This window comes from Microtus pennsylvanicus, chromosome X (assembly GCF_037038515.1).
Source record: "Microtus pennsylvanicus isolate mMicPen1 chromosome X, mMicPen1.hap1, whole genome shotgun sequence".
NCBI lineage: Eukaryota > Metazoa > Chordata > Mammalia > Rodentia > Cricetidae > Microtus > Microtus pennsylvanicus.
The window spans coordinates 55,988,082-56,005,996 of NC_134601.1; the positions used below are offsets into that span (position 1 = coordinate 55,988,082).

Below are 17,915 nucleotides of genomic sequence, written 5' to 3' on the forward strand. Positions count from 1 at the left end.
AACAGATGTAGCACATCTTCAACTAATATTGCACAGCAGTGGGGAGGGACAGAGAAGGACACCTGATGTGTTGACCTCTGGCCTTCATGGGTGCATACATGGGCAAGGCTACCTGCATGCACATACATAGCACCCCCCATACACACATCAGTGATAAAATGTTCAAAGTAGGTTGGCCTTGGAAGGCTTCCATGAGAAGACAGATTCTGAGCAGAGACTTACTTAAGTGAGGGAGGGAGCTAGCTACGTGGACAAGGTGGATAGCAGACCCATCACCATCGGTACAAAGTCCCCTGGAGAGCATGCTGGGACTGTTTGAAGAGAAGCAAACCAGCAGTGTGTCTGGATCAGTAAATGGTAAGAAGATGAGGACAAAGGAGCAAGAGGGGGATACAGTCACATGAAGTTAACTGGGGCATAGATGGTGCTCATACACTTGCAAGAGCCAGAGCTATGAGATGGTCTTTCTGAAGTTCAGAACAGCAAAGCACGAGATGTCATTCCATGTGCTGAGCAGTCAGCTAGTAATTGTAGGTGATGGCTCAAGCCAAATAAACTATACTGGGGAGGGATGTTTATAAATTAATGGATAAAGTTGCATAAAGAAGTTAAGAAAAGCCAGGCGGTGGTGGCGCATGCCTTTAATTCCAGCACTCGGGAGGCAGACACGGGCAGATCTCTGAATTTGAGGCCAGCCTGGTCTACAGAGCGAGTTCCAGGACAACTAGGGCTACACAAAGAATCCATGTGTCGAAAAACAACAAGTTAAAAAGAGCTTGGGGCCTCAGCTAATGCTGTGTGGTTGACCCCCCAAAACAGCTGCAGTGTTCCTTTAGATTAGAGGTAAAGCCAGAAAGGTGATCTCTGTTTATCAGTACCCCGACCCATTAACACTGCTCAGTCCCCCCACACTGAAATCACAGACCATAAAAGGACCATAGCTGGAGTCTCGATAAGCAGCTGAAGATATGCCTGTGTCAGCATACAGTGTTCGTAGGCAATGTGGCTGCATGTGGACTCTGCCTCTTGCCAAGGGCTCCCTGGCACCATGCAACACTACTTCGAAAAGGACTTAGTGGATAAACACAAAAGGAACATGCTGTCATGTGCTGCTGATGTCTGGGAGCGAACATGTCCATTACCTGCTATTGAATGTGACTTCTTTGCAGGTACTTAGGAGTAGGTGACCTCATGCTTGTCTCTTGAGGGTGTAGAAAATGTTATGTCCATAATCCTCCAGGGGACTATTTCAAAGTTCCTACCAAGGAATGCAACCAGGTGCCCCAGATCCAAATAGTTTTGGGAGATGGAACCAACCACAAGGAGGACAAGGCTATGGGCTCTGCCTATGCTTCATTGGAAGTGGGAAAAAAGTCAGTTCCCAGAGTCTTCCCATCAGCTTTGGACCCACAAACAGTAAATATAAAGTTAGTGTGCTCTCTACGAAAACAGAGCTTGCAAAGAGGCCTTTTTCCAACTGGATTTTCTCTATGCATCTAACACTCCAATACAGCAGCTCCAGAGCCCATGGAGTTTCTTTCGTACAAGGTTGCACCTTGCTCCCTAGACAAATGTCTTTCTGTCACTAAGAAGGGAAGATGGGACACGAGAACATGCAAGAATTCCACCTCGTAAACTCCACTATGTGTTCCGATTGCGAGGGCAACAGGACACCCTGGTTGCTTCCTGAGTGAGGAAGCACCCCAGTTTCTTCCTATTTCTCACTTTAGAAAGGATCCAAAGTGACATTTGCATAGGAAGGGGAAGAAAAGAGGGCAGTCATCCAAGAAAGGTTTCTGTAAGCATTTCTCAACAAGGAAGAGGCACCTCTGGCTTCAAGGGCAGGGCCAGTGTCTGCATGTATTGAGTCACGTGTTTTTCCCACTCTCCAGAGCGGCTTGGAATTGTTCTCGGAGCTTGATCTCTCGCAGTCTTCTCAAAGCAGTGCTCAGCTGCTCTCAGGGTTCAGCACCCCAGCCACCTCACAAGGCTGCTTGGATTCTTCCGCTGCTAAACACAAGATAGCTTTAAATCCCCGGAAACAGAAGAGGAAGAAGACAGCTTCCTCTTCTGTAAGTCTTCTAAGAGATTCTAAGAGAAAAGACGAGTTCTGACCCGTGCCCTCTGCTGTTAAGAAAACTCTCCGTGTATAGATGTGTCCCGCCTTTGAACATGGTGCCACGGCATTGTTATCTACAAAGTTCATGCTTTAGAACCGTGCAATTGAATTTTCTTTAAAGAAAAGACGCCCCAAATATCAAGCTTTAAGTTTGTGGCTTTGTGTTAGGCCACATTCATAGATACCCTTGGCCACATGTGGCCATGTGCTGCCTGAGGGCCACAGCTGGACACAGTTGATGGGTGGTCCACACCCTTTAGTAGGGATAGTAATGCCCATATATCACTGTCCTGGACTTGATGCATGCAGTGGGTGAGCAAGCTTGTGCTGACTGTGTGAAATGTCCCGTCAATTTGAAACTTCTATGAAAGGAAATGGGGGAAAGCAGAAACAGAGTTAACCCTGTTCAACCTACTTATTGGTTAAGTTCCTGGAAATCCCTTCAGTCCTCTCTGCAGAGAGTATTCAAGCCTAGCACGGATGAAGATTCATTAATTGATTGATCGTATGAGACCCATGAGCTATAAACTGCTGCGCTGCTCCACTCTTTCCGAGACCAGGCTTTCGGCAATTCTAGTCATTCAGAATTCAGCCCTTCCAAAGACCTCCACCCGCTGCCAAAGAGTTCTGCATGAGTTACTAGCAAGTCAAGCTATATTTAGGCAGAGCTAATAAGTTAGAATCATAGCAAAGAACTCTGGCGAGATCTCTTAATGGTTGCCGGATCATACTGCTCTTACGAAGAACCCAGGGTTGGTTCTCAGCACTCATGTCAGGTGGCCCCCAATTGCCTGTAACTCCAGCTCCAGTAATCCAGTGTCCTCTTATGGACTCTTTAGGTATCTGCAGACACATGTGCACAGACCCACACAAAGACACAGCACATACAAAACAAAAAATTTTAAAAGTATTCTCTTAAAATCACGTGTTCAAGGCTACTCCTCACTTTCTTTTCTACCAGGTTCTATCTTTGATCCACTTGGACTTGAGTTCTGTGCAGGGTGGTGGATGTGTCTCCATTTGCATTCTTCTATGTGCCAACATCCAATTATGTGGCACTATTTATTGATGATGCTTTTTTTCCCATTGTATAATTTTGGTTTCTTTGTCAAAAACCAGGTGTGCATAGGTGTGTGGGCTTATGCCATGGTCTTCAATTCAATTCCATTTATCCATCTGTCTGTTTTTATTCCAATACCATGAGGTTTTTATTGTTATTACTCTGTAGTAGAACTTGAAATTAGGGATGGTGATCCTCAGGAAGTTCTTTTATTGTATAGGATTGGTTTTAGCTATTCTGGGTTTTATTGTTTTTCCATATGAAGTTGAGTATTGTTCTTTTAAGGTCTGTAAAGAACTGTGATAGGTTTTGATGCAATCATTGAATCTGTAGATTGCTTTCGGTAAGATTGCCATTTTTACTGTTAATCCTACCTATCCAAGAGCATGAGAAATCTTTCCACTTTCCGATATCTTCTTCAATTTCTTTCTTCAAAGACTTGAAGTTCTTGTCACAAAGGTCATTCTTTTGCTTGGTTAAGGTTACCCCAAGATATTTTATATTATTTGTGGCTATTGTGAAGGGTGCTGTTTCCCTGATTTCTTTCTCAACCTGTTTATCATTTGTATTGAGGAGAACTACTGAGTTTTTGAATTAATTTTATAACCAGCCATTTTGCTGGAGATGTTTATCAGTGTAGGAGTTTCCTTGGTAGAATTTTTGGGGTTGCTTATGTACAGCATCATACTATCTGCAAATAGCAAAAATTTGACTTCTTCCTTTCCAATTTATATCCCCTTGATCTCATTTTCATGTTAACTAAAACTTCAAGTATTATATGAAATAGATATGGACAGCCTTGTCTTGTCTCTGATTTTAATGGAATTGCTTTGAGTTCTCTTCATTTGATTTGAGGTTGGCAATCAGATTGTGGTATATTGCTTTTATTATGTGTACATATATTCTTTGAATCCCTCCAAGACTTTTATCATGAACGGGTTTTGAATTTTGTCAAAGACTTTTTCATCATCTAATGAGATGATCATGTGTGGTTTTTTTCTGGATTGTTTATATCGTGGATCACATGACAAAATTTTGTATGTTGAACCATCCCTCCATCTCTGGGATGAAAGCCTCTTGGTCATGCTCGATGAATTTTTTGATGTGTTGTTGGATTTGTTTTGTAAGTATTTGGTTGAATATTTTTGTATCAGGGCCCACAGAGACTGCGCCAACAGCTAGGGAACCTACATGAGATTGACTTCAGTCCTTTGCATTTATGTTACAGTTGTGTAACTTTGTGTTCTTGTGGGACTCTTAACATTGAGAACAGAGGCTGTCCCTAACACTTTGTCTTGCACTTGGGACCCTACTCCTCATACTGGGTCACCTTCCATGGTCTTAATGCATGAGGAGGTGTTTGGTCTTACTAAGCGCCTGGTTGATAGCTATGAGAGGCCTGCTCTTTTCTGAATAGAAAAGGAGGAAGAGTGTGTGTGTGGGGGGAGGGAGGTGGTATGGTTGGGACTGTGAGGGGAGGGAGGGGAAACTGCAGTTGGGATGTAAAATAAATAAATAAAAATAAAAATATCACATGTGTGAGGACATGAGTTTGGTTCCCAATACCCATTTAAAAAGATGGGTACAAAGAGAAATTAGTGGAACAATGACACATACATAGACATGTTAAAGTGACTGGGACAAATCTTATGATGCCTCAGCCCGCCACAAGTAACTACAGACAGCTAAGAAATACTAAGATTGGGAAAAATAGTCTTCCCCAGGGAAAAGAATACCAATTAATTTACCAAATGATCAGCCCTAAAAACATACAAATAAGCAACATTATATAGATCTAACAGGTAATATTTAAGGAATATTTGTGCACACATAATATGTGTGGGCATATAATGATAATTAATGAAAAAAGAGACCATAAATGTGAAAGAGAACAAAGAGGGGGATGTGGAAGTGTTTGGAGGGAGGAGGAGAAAGGGAAGAATGTTGTAATTATATCATAATCTCAAAAATAAAAATTATAAAAGATATCTCAATTTTGCTTTTAAAACAAAATATGAATTGGGAGGGCAGCTCTCAACCGGGGAGCCTAGGGGCCAAAGCCTATTCACATATTGGGCCCCATGGACACCTCCCATCACCCAGAGAGGCAGGCTCTCCACTATGAGAGACTTCCTGTGACCCTTCTGGCATGCCGCCTCTGCCTTGGTCACTTGTGTAAAGATCTGGGGAATATGGCAGTCAGAATGAAGTTCTTTGTTTTCCTTTGAAATTTTGTTTCAGGCCAAAGCAAAGCAGGAAGAGCAGCCTGCTTCACTGGTGACTAAAGAAAAGGCCACAACCAAGACAAAACACGCCGACCGGAAGGAGCACAAAAGGGACAGCACAGGTAAGAATCCCTTCACTGCCCGTCCGTGAATCTCGGTCTTCGATGAACAGTACAGTGTGCTGGGGGTATAAACAAAAACGCCCTCTCCCCACGGCTGCTACCCTGGGTCCTCTTGTGTATCGGATACACACAAGTGAGCTGGAGAGAGGGTTCTGCAGCTAAGAGTGTACACTGCTCTTACAGAGGACCCCAGTTCGGTTCTCAGCACTCAAGTAAGGCAGCTCACAACTGTGCATAAGTCCAGCCCCAGGGACATCTGACACTTATGATTTCTGTGGGCACCTGCATGTATGTACCCATACCCAGAATTAAAAAATAATGAAAGCCTATGAATGTATTAGGGCCCTGGGCACCTCACCACAAGCCAGGGAGGCAGGCTTTCCTCTGTGGGAGACTCTGTGTGACCCTTCTGGCATACTGTTTGCTGCCTATCTCAGTAGTGAAAGGGTTAAGGACCCTCTGTGAGGTATATTCCCAGATGCATCACTTAAAAAAATCACAAAAACAAAACTTTTAATTAAATTAAAGATATGTTTACAAAAGTATGGCCCGAGATTCTCCTCCTAAACAGACAGAAACAATGGTTTCTTTGTGGAAAGGATCACACATGTTTTTTTCTAATTTTTTTTTATGATTTATTTATCTTTATGTGCATTCGTGTGAAGGTGTCAGATCCCCTGGAACTGGATTTTCAGACAGTTGTGAGATGCCATGTGGGTGCTGGGAATTGAACCCCGGTCCTCTGGAAGAGCAGTCAGTGCTCTTAACAGCTGAGCTGTTTCTACAGACCCCACATGTTTTTTTTTATTCTATCTAAATGAATTTCCAACTGGAGAGGCACGTTGTTTGTAAATGTGTTCAGTTCTTTCAAATGGCTATTCTTGCTGAGTTCTGTGGAGTGCAGCTAGTGATGGCCTATTCAGTATTCTTCCCCAACAATGCAAGAAGATAGGAACAACGGAACTGGCTCCCCCAAATTATTCTCCTAGGAGCCACAGTTCTCTTCCAGTTTAGAGAAAGTGGTTGCTGTTCCACAGGAAGGGCCTGATTTAGAAAGAGCACAGGCCCTAAATCAAGGAGCTCTGCTCTGTATGCTGCAGATGCAACCACTAGGTGGCGCGTCAGACTCAATGTCTGTGAAGAAGGACCCAGCACAGCAGGGCTGTTAACTTAGATCAAACTGAGCTGTAGAGGAAAAAGTCCTGAAGGAGTACCTCACAGATGCAGGAGGCTCACAAACATCTGTAACTTCAGTTACAGGGCATCTGAGGTCTCTTCTGGCTTCTCCAGACACCAGGCACACACGTCATACAAAGACTTACATGCAGGCAAAATATCCACATCCACACAATAATAAAATAAAAGTCATTCAAAAAGAATCCCCCTTGCTCCTGCTCCAGTTAGGTTTCTCAAATGTAATCATTGTTACAAAATTCACCATTTGCCTCCTTTGAATCTCACACCTAATGGTCAAGGAGACGACTGATGGCATGCTAATGACCCAGTCCAAGGCTATCTGCTCATAGGATCGAAATTGCCCTTCACTAGAAACATTTTCCATCGCTTAAAGCTGGCAGTGAACAAGGGAATATCTCCTGCATAGTTCCATGTTCATATCAGGGAATTTGGTAGCAAACATAGCCAGGGGAGAGTGGTACTCTTTTAGGAAGTCGAAAGCACACACATCTCTCCTTTCCTTTTTACATTTGGTACAGGGACTACAATCCAGGAGCAGAGTTACAAACCTGACTCTCAGGATAAGAAGAAGACAAGACATCAGTCTCTAAGTACTGATGCTGCCTCGAGCACAGGCCACTCGGTTTCAGGATCCCATCCAAGAAGACGCAGAAGAAGAGTCAAAACCGAGTTGGGTTTAGTAGAGAAAGAGCTTCTAAAATCCACGAAAGAACGTGACCTGGCTGGGAAAGCTGGCTCCTCACCTACTGAAGATTTGCCTGGTAAGGAGCACTCTTTCTTGAAGCTTTGTCTGGAGAAGCAAAGCACAGAGCAGAACCCAACTGCACAAGCAGCGGTTACTACTCCTCAGAAGATGCCTTCCAATAAAGGGAATGTGAAGGGGAAAATGGCTACCATAGATGTTGAAGCCCAAAGAACACCAGCACCACAGCCTACACCTACACAAGTGGCAGAATTCACAGTGAGCAGTCCACTACTCGGCCGTGAAGAAGGGTTTTCTGAAGGCAAGAAGAAAAAGGAGAAAGCCAGTTCACGGATAAGACAAGCATCCACAAGCCAAGAAGAGGCCACTGTCTCGAGGACAGTGGAGGCCCAAGCGTGTGCGTGTCCTTCTCAAGTCCATGGAGAAGAGGGAGAAGCATCCAGCCTTGCTTTGCAAAAGTTTCTACCAAGAAAGGAATTATCCTTGGAGAGCACAACTTACCCCAAAGGGAGGCATCCCAGAGGTGGCCTTCGGGCCTTTTCAGCAAGTGTTTCAAGCACTACCGCAGGAGATGATGTTTCTATTCCCCTGTCGCCTCTTCCCCTCAGGAGGTGGCCACCTGCAGGGGAACTCTCCACCGATTCATACAGTAGTTCAGAGTATGAGAGTAGTTCTGAAGTGCAACTGGGCTCCGCGCATTCTTTCCAGCTTCTGTGGAGCCCTCAAGATGATGATGTCTTCCTGAAAGCAGGAAGTGCAGATGCCGAACTGAGCAAGACGGGGTGGCAGCAGCCTCTCAGAAAAGCCAAAGCTGGAGAAGTCTCCTCAGAATCAGACAGTTCCTTAGACGATCAGAGAAGCTGCGAGATGACATCTGCCCAGTCCTTCCAGTCCTTGGACGAGTTTGAAGGATGCTCAGAATCAGCAAGTTTTATCATCGATTCTGTCTCTGAAGAGAAGTTGGCTTCCAGGAGATATTCCCAGGCCTTGCTGGAGTCTGAAGAAAATGAAGTCTCCACAGAGTCAAGCAGTTACTTGGAGAAGTATCACAGTTCTGAGGATATGAGCAGCTCGGAGGAAGAACAGCCTCCTGAACCTTTCAAGCAGGCCGTGGGTCAGTCCAGAGACCAGCAAGAAGTGTCCCCAGTTTCGAAGAGTATCCCAAAAGAGTGGAGTGGTCCTGCCAAGCCAGTGCACCCCGAACACACTTCTCCACCCATTGTGAGCCCTGATACTCAGCAGCACCTCCCCATTTTGGGGAATATTTCTGCAGCACAAAGCAGACCCGTGGAGTTACTACCTCCCGGCCACAATGTCAGGTTATGGATGAGCCCTCAGTCTGAGCATCAAGTGTTTGCAGAGGACACTGCTGCTGACTGGGACATTTTTATGCAGCCACCATCCCCTAGAAAGGCTTTGAAGCACCCAATGGTGCACACCATTGAGCAAAATATCCCCCCAAGTCTAGACGTTTCGACCATGGGAGAGGCAGCTTCCATGGAAGCCCTGCTTCTCAGACACCACTCTCAGCCCCCAATCAGACCAGTACTTGAGCAAGATATTTCTGCAGGCCCAGAGCTTGGCAGTTTTGAACAATGTGTTGCTGCACAGTCTCCCAGATACCCTTCTCAGCCTTCAGTGGGACCAACCACCAAGAAAGAAGTTTCACTGGGTGCAGAAAGTGCTGCATTTGAGGGAAGCCATTTTATGGAGCCCCTGCTTCCTCAGCATCTTCCTCAACCCCTGTTGAAACCCTTCACCCAGCACCAGGCTTCGACTTTTGAAAGAGGTGTTCCTATGGATTCAAGGCTTCTGGCACAATCTTTCCATCCATGGCTGAAGCCTCAAGGGAAGCAATCATTTTCCGGTTCAGAGAGCACAGCTTTCGAAGGGAACTCTTCTATGGAGCATGAGTCCCTTTCCCTTTCCCAGCCTCTGAAGCAGCCTTATCAAAATGTGCCTTTAGAATCCGAGGGTATCACTGCTCAGGTCATTGCCATGGACCCACTGCACACCAAATATTCTACTCATTCCTTACTAACTCCTCAAAGTCAACCAGTCGCAGAAAGTACCTCAGTAGAAGGTGCCTCTTTCACGGAGCTATTGCCTCCTCAAGGCTCAGTAAAGTCCAAATTCCAACCACAGATGACCCGAGATCCAATGTGTGCTTCCACTCAAGGGGGCAACCCTATGGAGTCCGCACCTACTCAACATATCTTCCAAACACAGCCTGTCCCTAAATTTAAGCAAGTGTCTATAGGTTCAGATAGTCCCGAGGCCCAAGAGATCATGTCTGTACAGCCAGGTTCTTCCAGATGCCCTTCCCAGCTATGGGTGACTCCTAACTTTGAGCAAATACCTGTACTCCCTGGCAACGTTCCTGCTGCATGGGCCATTCCTATTCATCCACCAGCTCCCAAAACGCCTTCTCAGCCCTTGATGGGATCAGTAGTCCGACAGTCAGCCTCCACAGGATCCATGAACACATCTATACAACAAGTTGCTGTAGAGCCATTGTCTCCTAGAAACCCTTTGCAGCCATGGCCAACTTCTCCATTTGAACAAATCTCTGCGCCCCCAGACAAGGCTGCAAAAGCAGCATGGAGCATTCCTGTTGATCCACCAGCTCCCAGAGAGCTTTCTCAGCCCTTGATGGGATCAGTAGTCCAACAGCCAGTCTCCACAGAATTAGTGGCTATTACTGTACCACAGAGCAGCTCTGTGGAGCTCATGCCTTCTAGATTCTCTTTCCAGTCAAGAGTAGATCCGGAGACTTATGCAGCAGATGAGGGAGTTTCTCCAATTATGAAGCCTGGAAGACATCAACTCCCAAGAAGCACAGAATTCAAGGAAGAAGTTTCCTCAGATTTATTGGGAGCTTCTGGAGAATGGGGCATTCCTATCGAGCCAATGCCTTCAAAATATGGACCTCATCCATGGTTGGGTCCTGAGTCTGAGCGCCAAGCCTCAAGTCTAGAAGGTTTTGCCAAAGAGGGGGACATTTATAAGGAGGCATGGATCCCCAGAAATCCTTCCCAAAGCATTACAAAACTTCAAGTCCAGAAGACACCCTCAACGTGCGAGAGTCCCTCTTTTGAGGGAGGCATTTCCTGGAAGCCACCGCCTCCCAAAGTTGCCACCCCGTTCTTAACGAGTTCTAAAGTTAAGGACATGCCTTCCAGTCTGGAGAGTGCTGATGATGAAGACAGCTCTAAGAAACAACAGGGTAGAAGTGTTCCTTCCAAGTCCTTTGTGAAATTTATGGCAGATCAAATCTTCTCAGAGAGTACTGCTGGGGAGAAGGCCATTTACAGAAAACCTGTGCTTCAGAATCGAAGCCGTCCTTCCAGATCTTTGGTGAAGCCTAAACTGGAGGAGCAAGCGTTCTTAGGGCACTGGGATGATGAGCCTAAGGAAGACACCACTTTGAAGAAGCTGCCCCTGAAGCAGCCTCCGCAGTCGCCCAGAAGACCGAAAGAGTCCCAGGAAGTTGTGTCATATTCTAAGGGCGCCCCTGGGAAGTGGAGCAGCTCAGCAGTGGACAGTTCTCAGTCCCTGGGAAAGCTTGAATACAGGCAGAAAGTCTCCGTTTCTGTCAGTTTTCCCGAAGAGTGGAAGAGGTCCGAAGTCAAACCGCCTTCCACACAGCCTTCTCAAGGCTTCGATGTAGCTAGGTCACAGCCACCGGTTTTATCAACAGCTCCTGCAAATGTTCCTGTGGAGTGGCGCAGTTCTGAGGGGCATCGGCCTCCCGGTCAGTCTGCTCAGGCTTTCGTGATCTCTGACTATCAGCAACAAGTTTACTTAAGTTCTGCCAATGCTGCCACGGAAGGATCCACTTCTAGGAAGAATACTGGCAGCTGGTCCATGCCAAAAGGCCCAGATTCTACAAAGAAAACCATGAAAGACACACAAGGCTATGGGAACTTCATTAAAAGCACCCCAACTTCCGTTACCAAACCTGGCAAGTTCACTTGGGTTCCTGCCCAGAAAGCATTTGCTTCAACTGGCGCTTACTCTAAGGAGGAAGTTCCTCAGCGCCGTGACGAAAAAGAGCGTTCTTCGTTTCTCTCCACCAGCCAGTCTGAGGTAGAAAATGTTTTCGGAGTGCGACTGCGGAAAATCTCCCAGAGGAGTGGGATCCCAGAGCCTATCGCGCCAGTTGTCCCAGCAGGCAAAGAACAGACGAACAAAGGAACTCCCCAGGGCTTCAGCGGAGGCCGTGAGATGTCCAGCCAAGCACTTAGCTGTGCACAAAAGCAAGGAAGCAGGCCCAGATATGAAGGCATTTTCAAGAAGCCAACAGTTTTCCGACCTCCAGGTAAGAGTTTTGTCTCTCCAGAGAGAAGACCTGTAAGGCAAAGCCTTAGATGAATGGGCCATGAACTCCGTGGCCTCTAGGTTTCCAACTGTACGACTTTGACAGAACTAGCTGTGGATTTAGAGATGGGGCTAGTGCTGCGTCTTGAATGAAAATATTCAGAAGTAACTCCTTTGTACTCTTCCTTTTCCCCAGGAGGCAGCGGTCAGGGCATCCATTTACTTCTCATTAATAGACGCAGGACCTCCTCCTCTCCCTTCTCCATCTACCTCATGTAGAGCGTTCTTTGGGCAGAATCCCACGAGTTCCTAAAAATTAAATAATAACTTTACATACAGCATGTCACTTTAATCTGTCAATCAGATCCCCCAAACCCAGTTCATCAAAGGCAATACGAAATCATCTTAATTTACTCCAGATCAAGGTGACCTGTTGAGCTCTACTCTTTTAAAAAAACATTGTGTCCTTAGTATCATCCCTGCCTGTTCTTGTCTCTGCCTCTGATCATACCTATTTCACAGTGACATTTGCACAAGGGACCAAGAAGTAACAATCTGTAAGATTTTTCTTAGAGTTGGAGGGATTGTATCAATGGTCTGAGTCTTTGGCATCTTGAGAATTTTCTCAGCCTGTCTGACAACCATTGTCCTGTCCTGATCTGGGGATGGGAAGAGGGATGGCTAAAGGAAAGAAAGGATTCACTAAGAGACAGTATGCGCATTTGAATGCGCAACTATTTAACTACTTAATCCTGCCTTCCCACTTTGTAGGAAGGGTACAAAAGAGAATGGCCCTTCCCTAAATGGTCTCTATTTTTGATTGGCAACCAGAAATGATCCTATTTGGAACACTGTTGTGGGCAATCTAAATCAGAATGAAGACTCTTTCTGCCTGGCTTCCTTTCTAATTCTTTTCCTTTCTTTTTCAGAAAAGACCTCTAGTTTGAAGTCAGATTACACTACAGAACCATCTTGGATCAATGTGGCAAAACAGAGGCAAAAGGGCTTTGCCTCTCACTTCCCTAAAAAACCCCGGACCAGAGCTGAAATTAGGTCTGAGACCAAGGAGCAAAAATATCAGTCAAAATATGATCGAGGCATGCAGAGTCTACGGAAGGTTAGTGGATCCACTGACGGAGCTTACACTGTCTGCAAGACTGCCAGACACGCAGTCACCATCTCTTATTGGGAGCATTAGCCAAGGACAATTCTTTATTTTGTATTCACACAAATGTGACAGTCTAGATGCTCTTACAGCATTTATGAAAAGTAATGGATATGAAGTCTATAAATTAAGCCTTGTCCGAAATATTCTGAAGTGGAATTCCATGAAATTGGGTGCCTAAAAAAGGAGATAAAACAACAGCCCTATTACTACAAACAGAAATAATAAGACAGAGATAACAAATAAAGTAAAAACGGAGCAACTATTTGTTATACCTTTAAGTACATGCACATGTTTTTCATAAATGAGAATCAAACTATGAACACAGAAGGCCCCTTCCCAAGAGTCTCTGATGGGAGCTGCACACAGTAAGGAGCCCTGTAGTTGAATGTCCTTTCCACTTTAACTCGTTATTTATATGTTATGATGGTTAACTTTTCAGAATCTGAGCTCAAAGATAGTATTCCTCCCAATTTCAAAGTTCGAATTATTTTTACTATATATTTTAGCAACCTCAGCCTAAGAGGTTTCCAAATTCTCCTCGTAAGTCCAGGATTTTTGCTTGTTTGTGCAATGGAGGCCCTTTAGAGCTTCTCTCTCTTGGGTCTCAATGGACAGCATCATTGCTCTTGCACTTTGGGGCACTCATGATGACACCATCCCAGGGCATCAGACACTTAAGACAGCTAAGTAAAAGACAGGAAACATGAGCATACAGTGGGATGCTGGACCAAAGGGAAATTCACAGCCAGGTGGGTATGAGAAGGGTGAGGATTCTGGGCCACTAGAAATGGCTGGCAGTGTAAACTTTATCAAGTGTTTATTTATGAAAAATCTCACTGAATATTTTTGGACTGTGATTGACCATGTGTAATTAAAACTGGGCAGTGAAAGCTTAGGGAAGGGGAGCTCTTTTTCATTTAATGTTTTGTTATGCACTCCTTTCCATATCAGTCCCTTAAATACGTACTTTTAGGTGTTGATGTTCACACTTCTACATACCGATTTGGTTGGTTTCACACTCTCCTGTAGATTTTAAAATGTTACAGGATGTACTAGGCATGAGGCTAGGGATGATGGAATAATGCTTTCTTCTTAGGAAATCTGCAGAAAACGAACCTCAAGAAAGCAAATTACATTTACATATCAAAAGCTGTCTCTGAGATCCTATAGAAGTGCTTACTAAATTTATTAAGGGAGTCATGCTTTAATCATCACTCTGCTTGAAAGATCTTTCCAATTTTTTTTTTGTCATTGGTTACCTCTTTTGTCAGGGGAAAATACCCTAGCGTGTGTAAACTGTTGACTTCGAACAGTTGTGGAGAGATCAACTTTAAAAGGCTACGCAATACAGTCACATCGTTTCCTAGTGGAAAAGGCACTTCTAGTCACATACCAACCAGTTTTGGAAGGTAGAGCTCATATAGTGCTTCCTTCAACCAACTGGATCAGATTGGCTTGAAACCATCACATCTTGTGAGCTCACAGCTAAGTGATGGTACAATGTTATAGAGAAGGTTGTTCTCCCATCCGAGTAATAACCAGCTCCAGCACTACTTAGCATCTGAGATCAGAAGAGACTGGGAGCAGTCAGGATGCTTTGGTCATAGACAAGAGAGAAGGTATTCTCTTATCAGTTTGTTTACACTATTTGTGTTACCAGACAGCTTTTCTTCCTGGTCTGAAAGAAAGGTGGCAAACTTGATGCAGTTTGGGATTGGTTAATAATTTAAGTTCTGGTACTGGAGAGATTACACAGTGGTTATGAACATTTAGTGCTCTTTCAGAGGACATGGATTCCGTTCCCAGCACCCCCAGAGCAGCTCATAACCAAGTGTAACTCCAGTTCCAGGGATGCAATACTCTCTTCTGGCCTCAGCGGCAGTGCCTGTGGTGCACACACATATATGCAGCAAACCACTTGAATACACACACACACACACAAAAAAAATAGATACATAGTTAAATAATATATATGCCAAATAAATCATTAAATATATATGTATTATATATATATATATATATATATATATATGTGTGTGTGTGTGTGTGTGTGTGTATTACAAGCCCAAGGAGCTTTGTGCTAACTTTTGTTATTGATCTATATAATCAGTTTTTAATAGTTAGAGATTTCTAGACAGTTGTATACTTCTGCATCAATATCTATATCCTCTATCTTTTTTTCCTAGTGTTTTCAAGTGTTTATTTTTTTTTCTGATTATTGTTGAACTCATAATACCCAGGACAGGGTTCACACCATGTTGTCTTCTAAGTAGCTTGCTGTCTTTATTGTAAGGGCTTACAAAGGTTTTCTTTTCATTTTGCTATTACAGGAACCAGGACCCTCAACTGATATCCCCTCAAGAATGACTTTTTATTCCACTGTTCCCAGAGAGGAGTGGTCAAGGCTATCTAAGTCTACAAAATCAGGTGAAAGTACTCATTCTCACCTGTCAAAAAAAGCCCAGAGGAACGCGGTGAAACATTTTGCAATTTCAAGTTCAGGCAATGTATTTCTCTTATTGATCGAACCAGCTTCATTATTCTTTCATGTCTCTTTCATGAAATGCCACAGACATTAGCTTACTTTAAGGAAATCCAATTGTTATAGCTGAGTCCAGTGTGCAATTTCCATAGCCCTTTCTAGTCTCTCACCTCACTGAAGAAGCGATCGAGGCAAGGCACAAAATCTTCTTGTGGCTAGGTAGGAAAGGAAAGTACCACGCCATTTTCAAGCTGATAGGAAGGCAGTGTTTCTTCACCTGTTCTAACCTCAATGAAATCTGTTGACAATAATCCACTGTATAAGCCTATCAGCACGGATTCACGATTACTGCAAAGGCTTGCTTCACATGCCCTTTATTCTGACTGAGGGTGTGAGACATGGGGGTATGATGTTGAAAGCTGCAAAGAAATGTGACCGGTAATGATAGACTGTGGTCTCATCGGTGAGAGTTATGTGCCAGAGGGATTTCCTCAGCAGGAGCTGATGTTGAGGAGGATGAGGTTTTTTTTTTTTTAAAAAAAATAACATAATTACTTATTGATTTTTTTTTTTTAGGAATCTCACATCCTATACCCCAATCCTGTTCACCTCCCAGTCCTTTCACATCTACCCCTCATCCCTGCAGCACACCTCAAAAATAATCTTCCAAAATTTAATTTAAAACAAAACAAACAAACATCAAACCCCACCTTGGTCCTCCATCACTCCAGCATCAGTTCATCCCAGTGACATTGAGAACTGCGGTGTGTCACACAGTGTACCCTTTGTCCAATCAGCCCCATCCACAAATGTTCATTGCCATGAGTCATTGGTCTGGTTCAAGGTCTCTGGTCTCTGGCACACCATCATCCCCCGGACCCTCACCAAAACTGGAGAGGAGGACGATTTACATTCGACTCAGGAACCCATTATTTGGCTGTGGAAATAGCTGTGATCGTACTGATCCATGTCATATGAGCAGTATATTTCTAAGATGTGGTTCTCGGCTTCCCCTGTAGAATAGATCCACCAGGAATATTGTTAAATGATAGACGGCCTTCACTCCATCCCTACTGTTTCAGTGGGTTCAAGAAATTGCATAAGCACTGCCAGTTTTTGTGTTTCTTTGTTTTTTTTGGGGGGGGGGCGCTGTAGTTGTCATTTGATTTCAGCAATATAGCCCAAGCTAGAGCATCGAACTCCTGGTCCTCCTGTCACAACATCTGAAATGCTGGAATTAGCGGCATGAACCATCACATTCAGACACACTGGTATTTTTTTAAATGTTCCTAGATGTTTCCAATGTGTAGTTAGAATCGAGAAACACTTGTTTAGTCAAAGGGAGTGGAGTTGGGGAACAGATAGTAGTCTGTCGGACCACAGGGGTTGATAGAGTATTATTTCTCTGGATTTTATTAGATAAATTTATTGAGTCATCAGTCCTTTTCACAATGTCAGTGACTGGTGAAAACAGATCTGATGTGTAAAAAAAGGGAATAGGTAAAATGTTTCCCTTTGGGTGACATTTTGAGTTTGAAAGTCTAAACTTGTGAGATAATAAAAGTGAAAAGAAGGGCTGTTACACTGCAAGGATCATCTCACATCCCTTCCCATGGCTACGATCCTACAGCTATTTCCAACCTGATGCTGCCCCTGGACATACATACTTCCTGTGCCATTTGCCCAAGCTCTGATTTTTATAAGTCTGCCTTCTAAGAGAACAATAGTTGGAAAGTACTAAGAACTGGGGGATCAGAGCAAACCTGAAAGAATGGTCCATTGCATTTCATCTTCATATGTGCTTTAGTGTCTCTGAGGTTTCTGACAGTGCATTGTTTGCTGTGATTTCAGTTGTGTTTGATGATCAGAAAAAGCTTCACCCATATACCAGGGAGAGAGACACCAGACGCTCTTCAAGTATGCCACCCAAAGTTTCACCACCCAAGGAGCCTGTGTGGTTCTCAATGGCCAAGAAGAAAGCCCAAGCATGGAGCCAAATGGCAGACATCATGCAATGAATAGCTCCTGGATGGAGCCTCAGCATTTTCAGTAGTAATTGCCAGTAGCTGTGGTAATTCCATACAACAGTTTTTCTAGAGCTAGTTTTTATTAAGGAAAATAACTTTAGAAATAGCAATTAACATTTTGAATTATTTGAGTGAAATACATACTACTAATGTCTAACCCTCAGAAAGTCACTACCAATATCCCCAAACCCAGCATGTTCTCCAGAAAAGTTTTGCGAAATCATTAACTTCAGACATTGTGCCTTAGAAGAAAGAAAACAACCACATTTTGCTTCAAACTTTCTCCTTTTATTTTTATACTCCAGGATCCAAGCCTAGGGAATGGTATCGTCTATGGCAGATGGGTTTCCTCCACCTTAATTAACCTTTCCATTGTCAAATTCTACACATTTATTCTATCTCTCAAGTCCAGCACACATTATGAGAGATCTACATTCAAATGCCTTAACAGTAAATCTAGCTCCTTTTCCCTAGATCCAAAGGACATCTACT

The 17,915-nt window shown here is 44.0% G+C and overlaps 1 protein-coding gene across 1 annotated transcript in view; it reads left to right on the forward strand.

Annotated features, from left to right (window-relative positions):
• The window catches only part of Kiaa1210 (KIAA1210 ortholog), a 57,802-nt gene extending 40,258 nt beyond the window's left edge, over positions 1-17,544 (forward strand). The window contains exons 7-13 of the mRNA XM_075956913.1: positions 1,893-2,072; positions 5,421-5,526; positions 7,242-9,579; positions 9,796-11,747; positions 12,676-12,863; positions 15,245-15,341; positions 17,248-17,544. Of these exons, the coding sequence (XP_075813028.1) occupies positions 1,893-2,072; positions 5,421-5,526; positions 7,242-9,579; positions 9,796-11,747; positions 12,676-12,863; positions 15,245-15,341; positions 17,248-17,414 (5,028 nt within the window). The 3' untranslated portion in view covers positions 17,415-17,544. The remainder of the gene's footprint in view (positions 1-1,892; positions 2,073-5,420; positions 5,527-7,241; positions 9,580-9,795; positions 11,748-12,675; positions 12,864-15,244; positions 15,342-17,247) is intronic.
• The last annotated feature ends 371 nt before the right edge of the window (positions 17,545-17,915 follow it).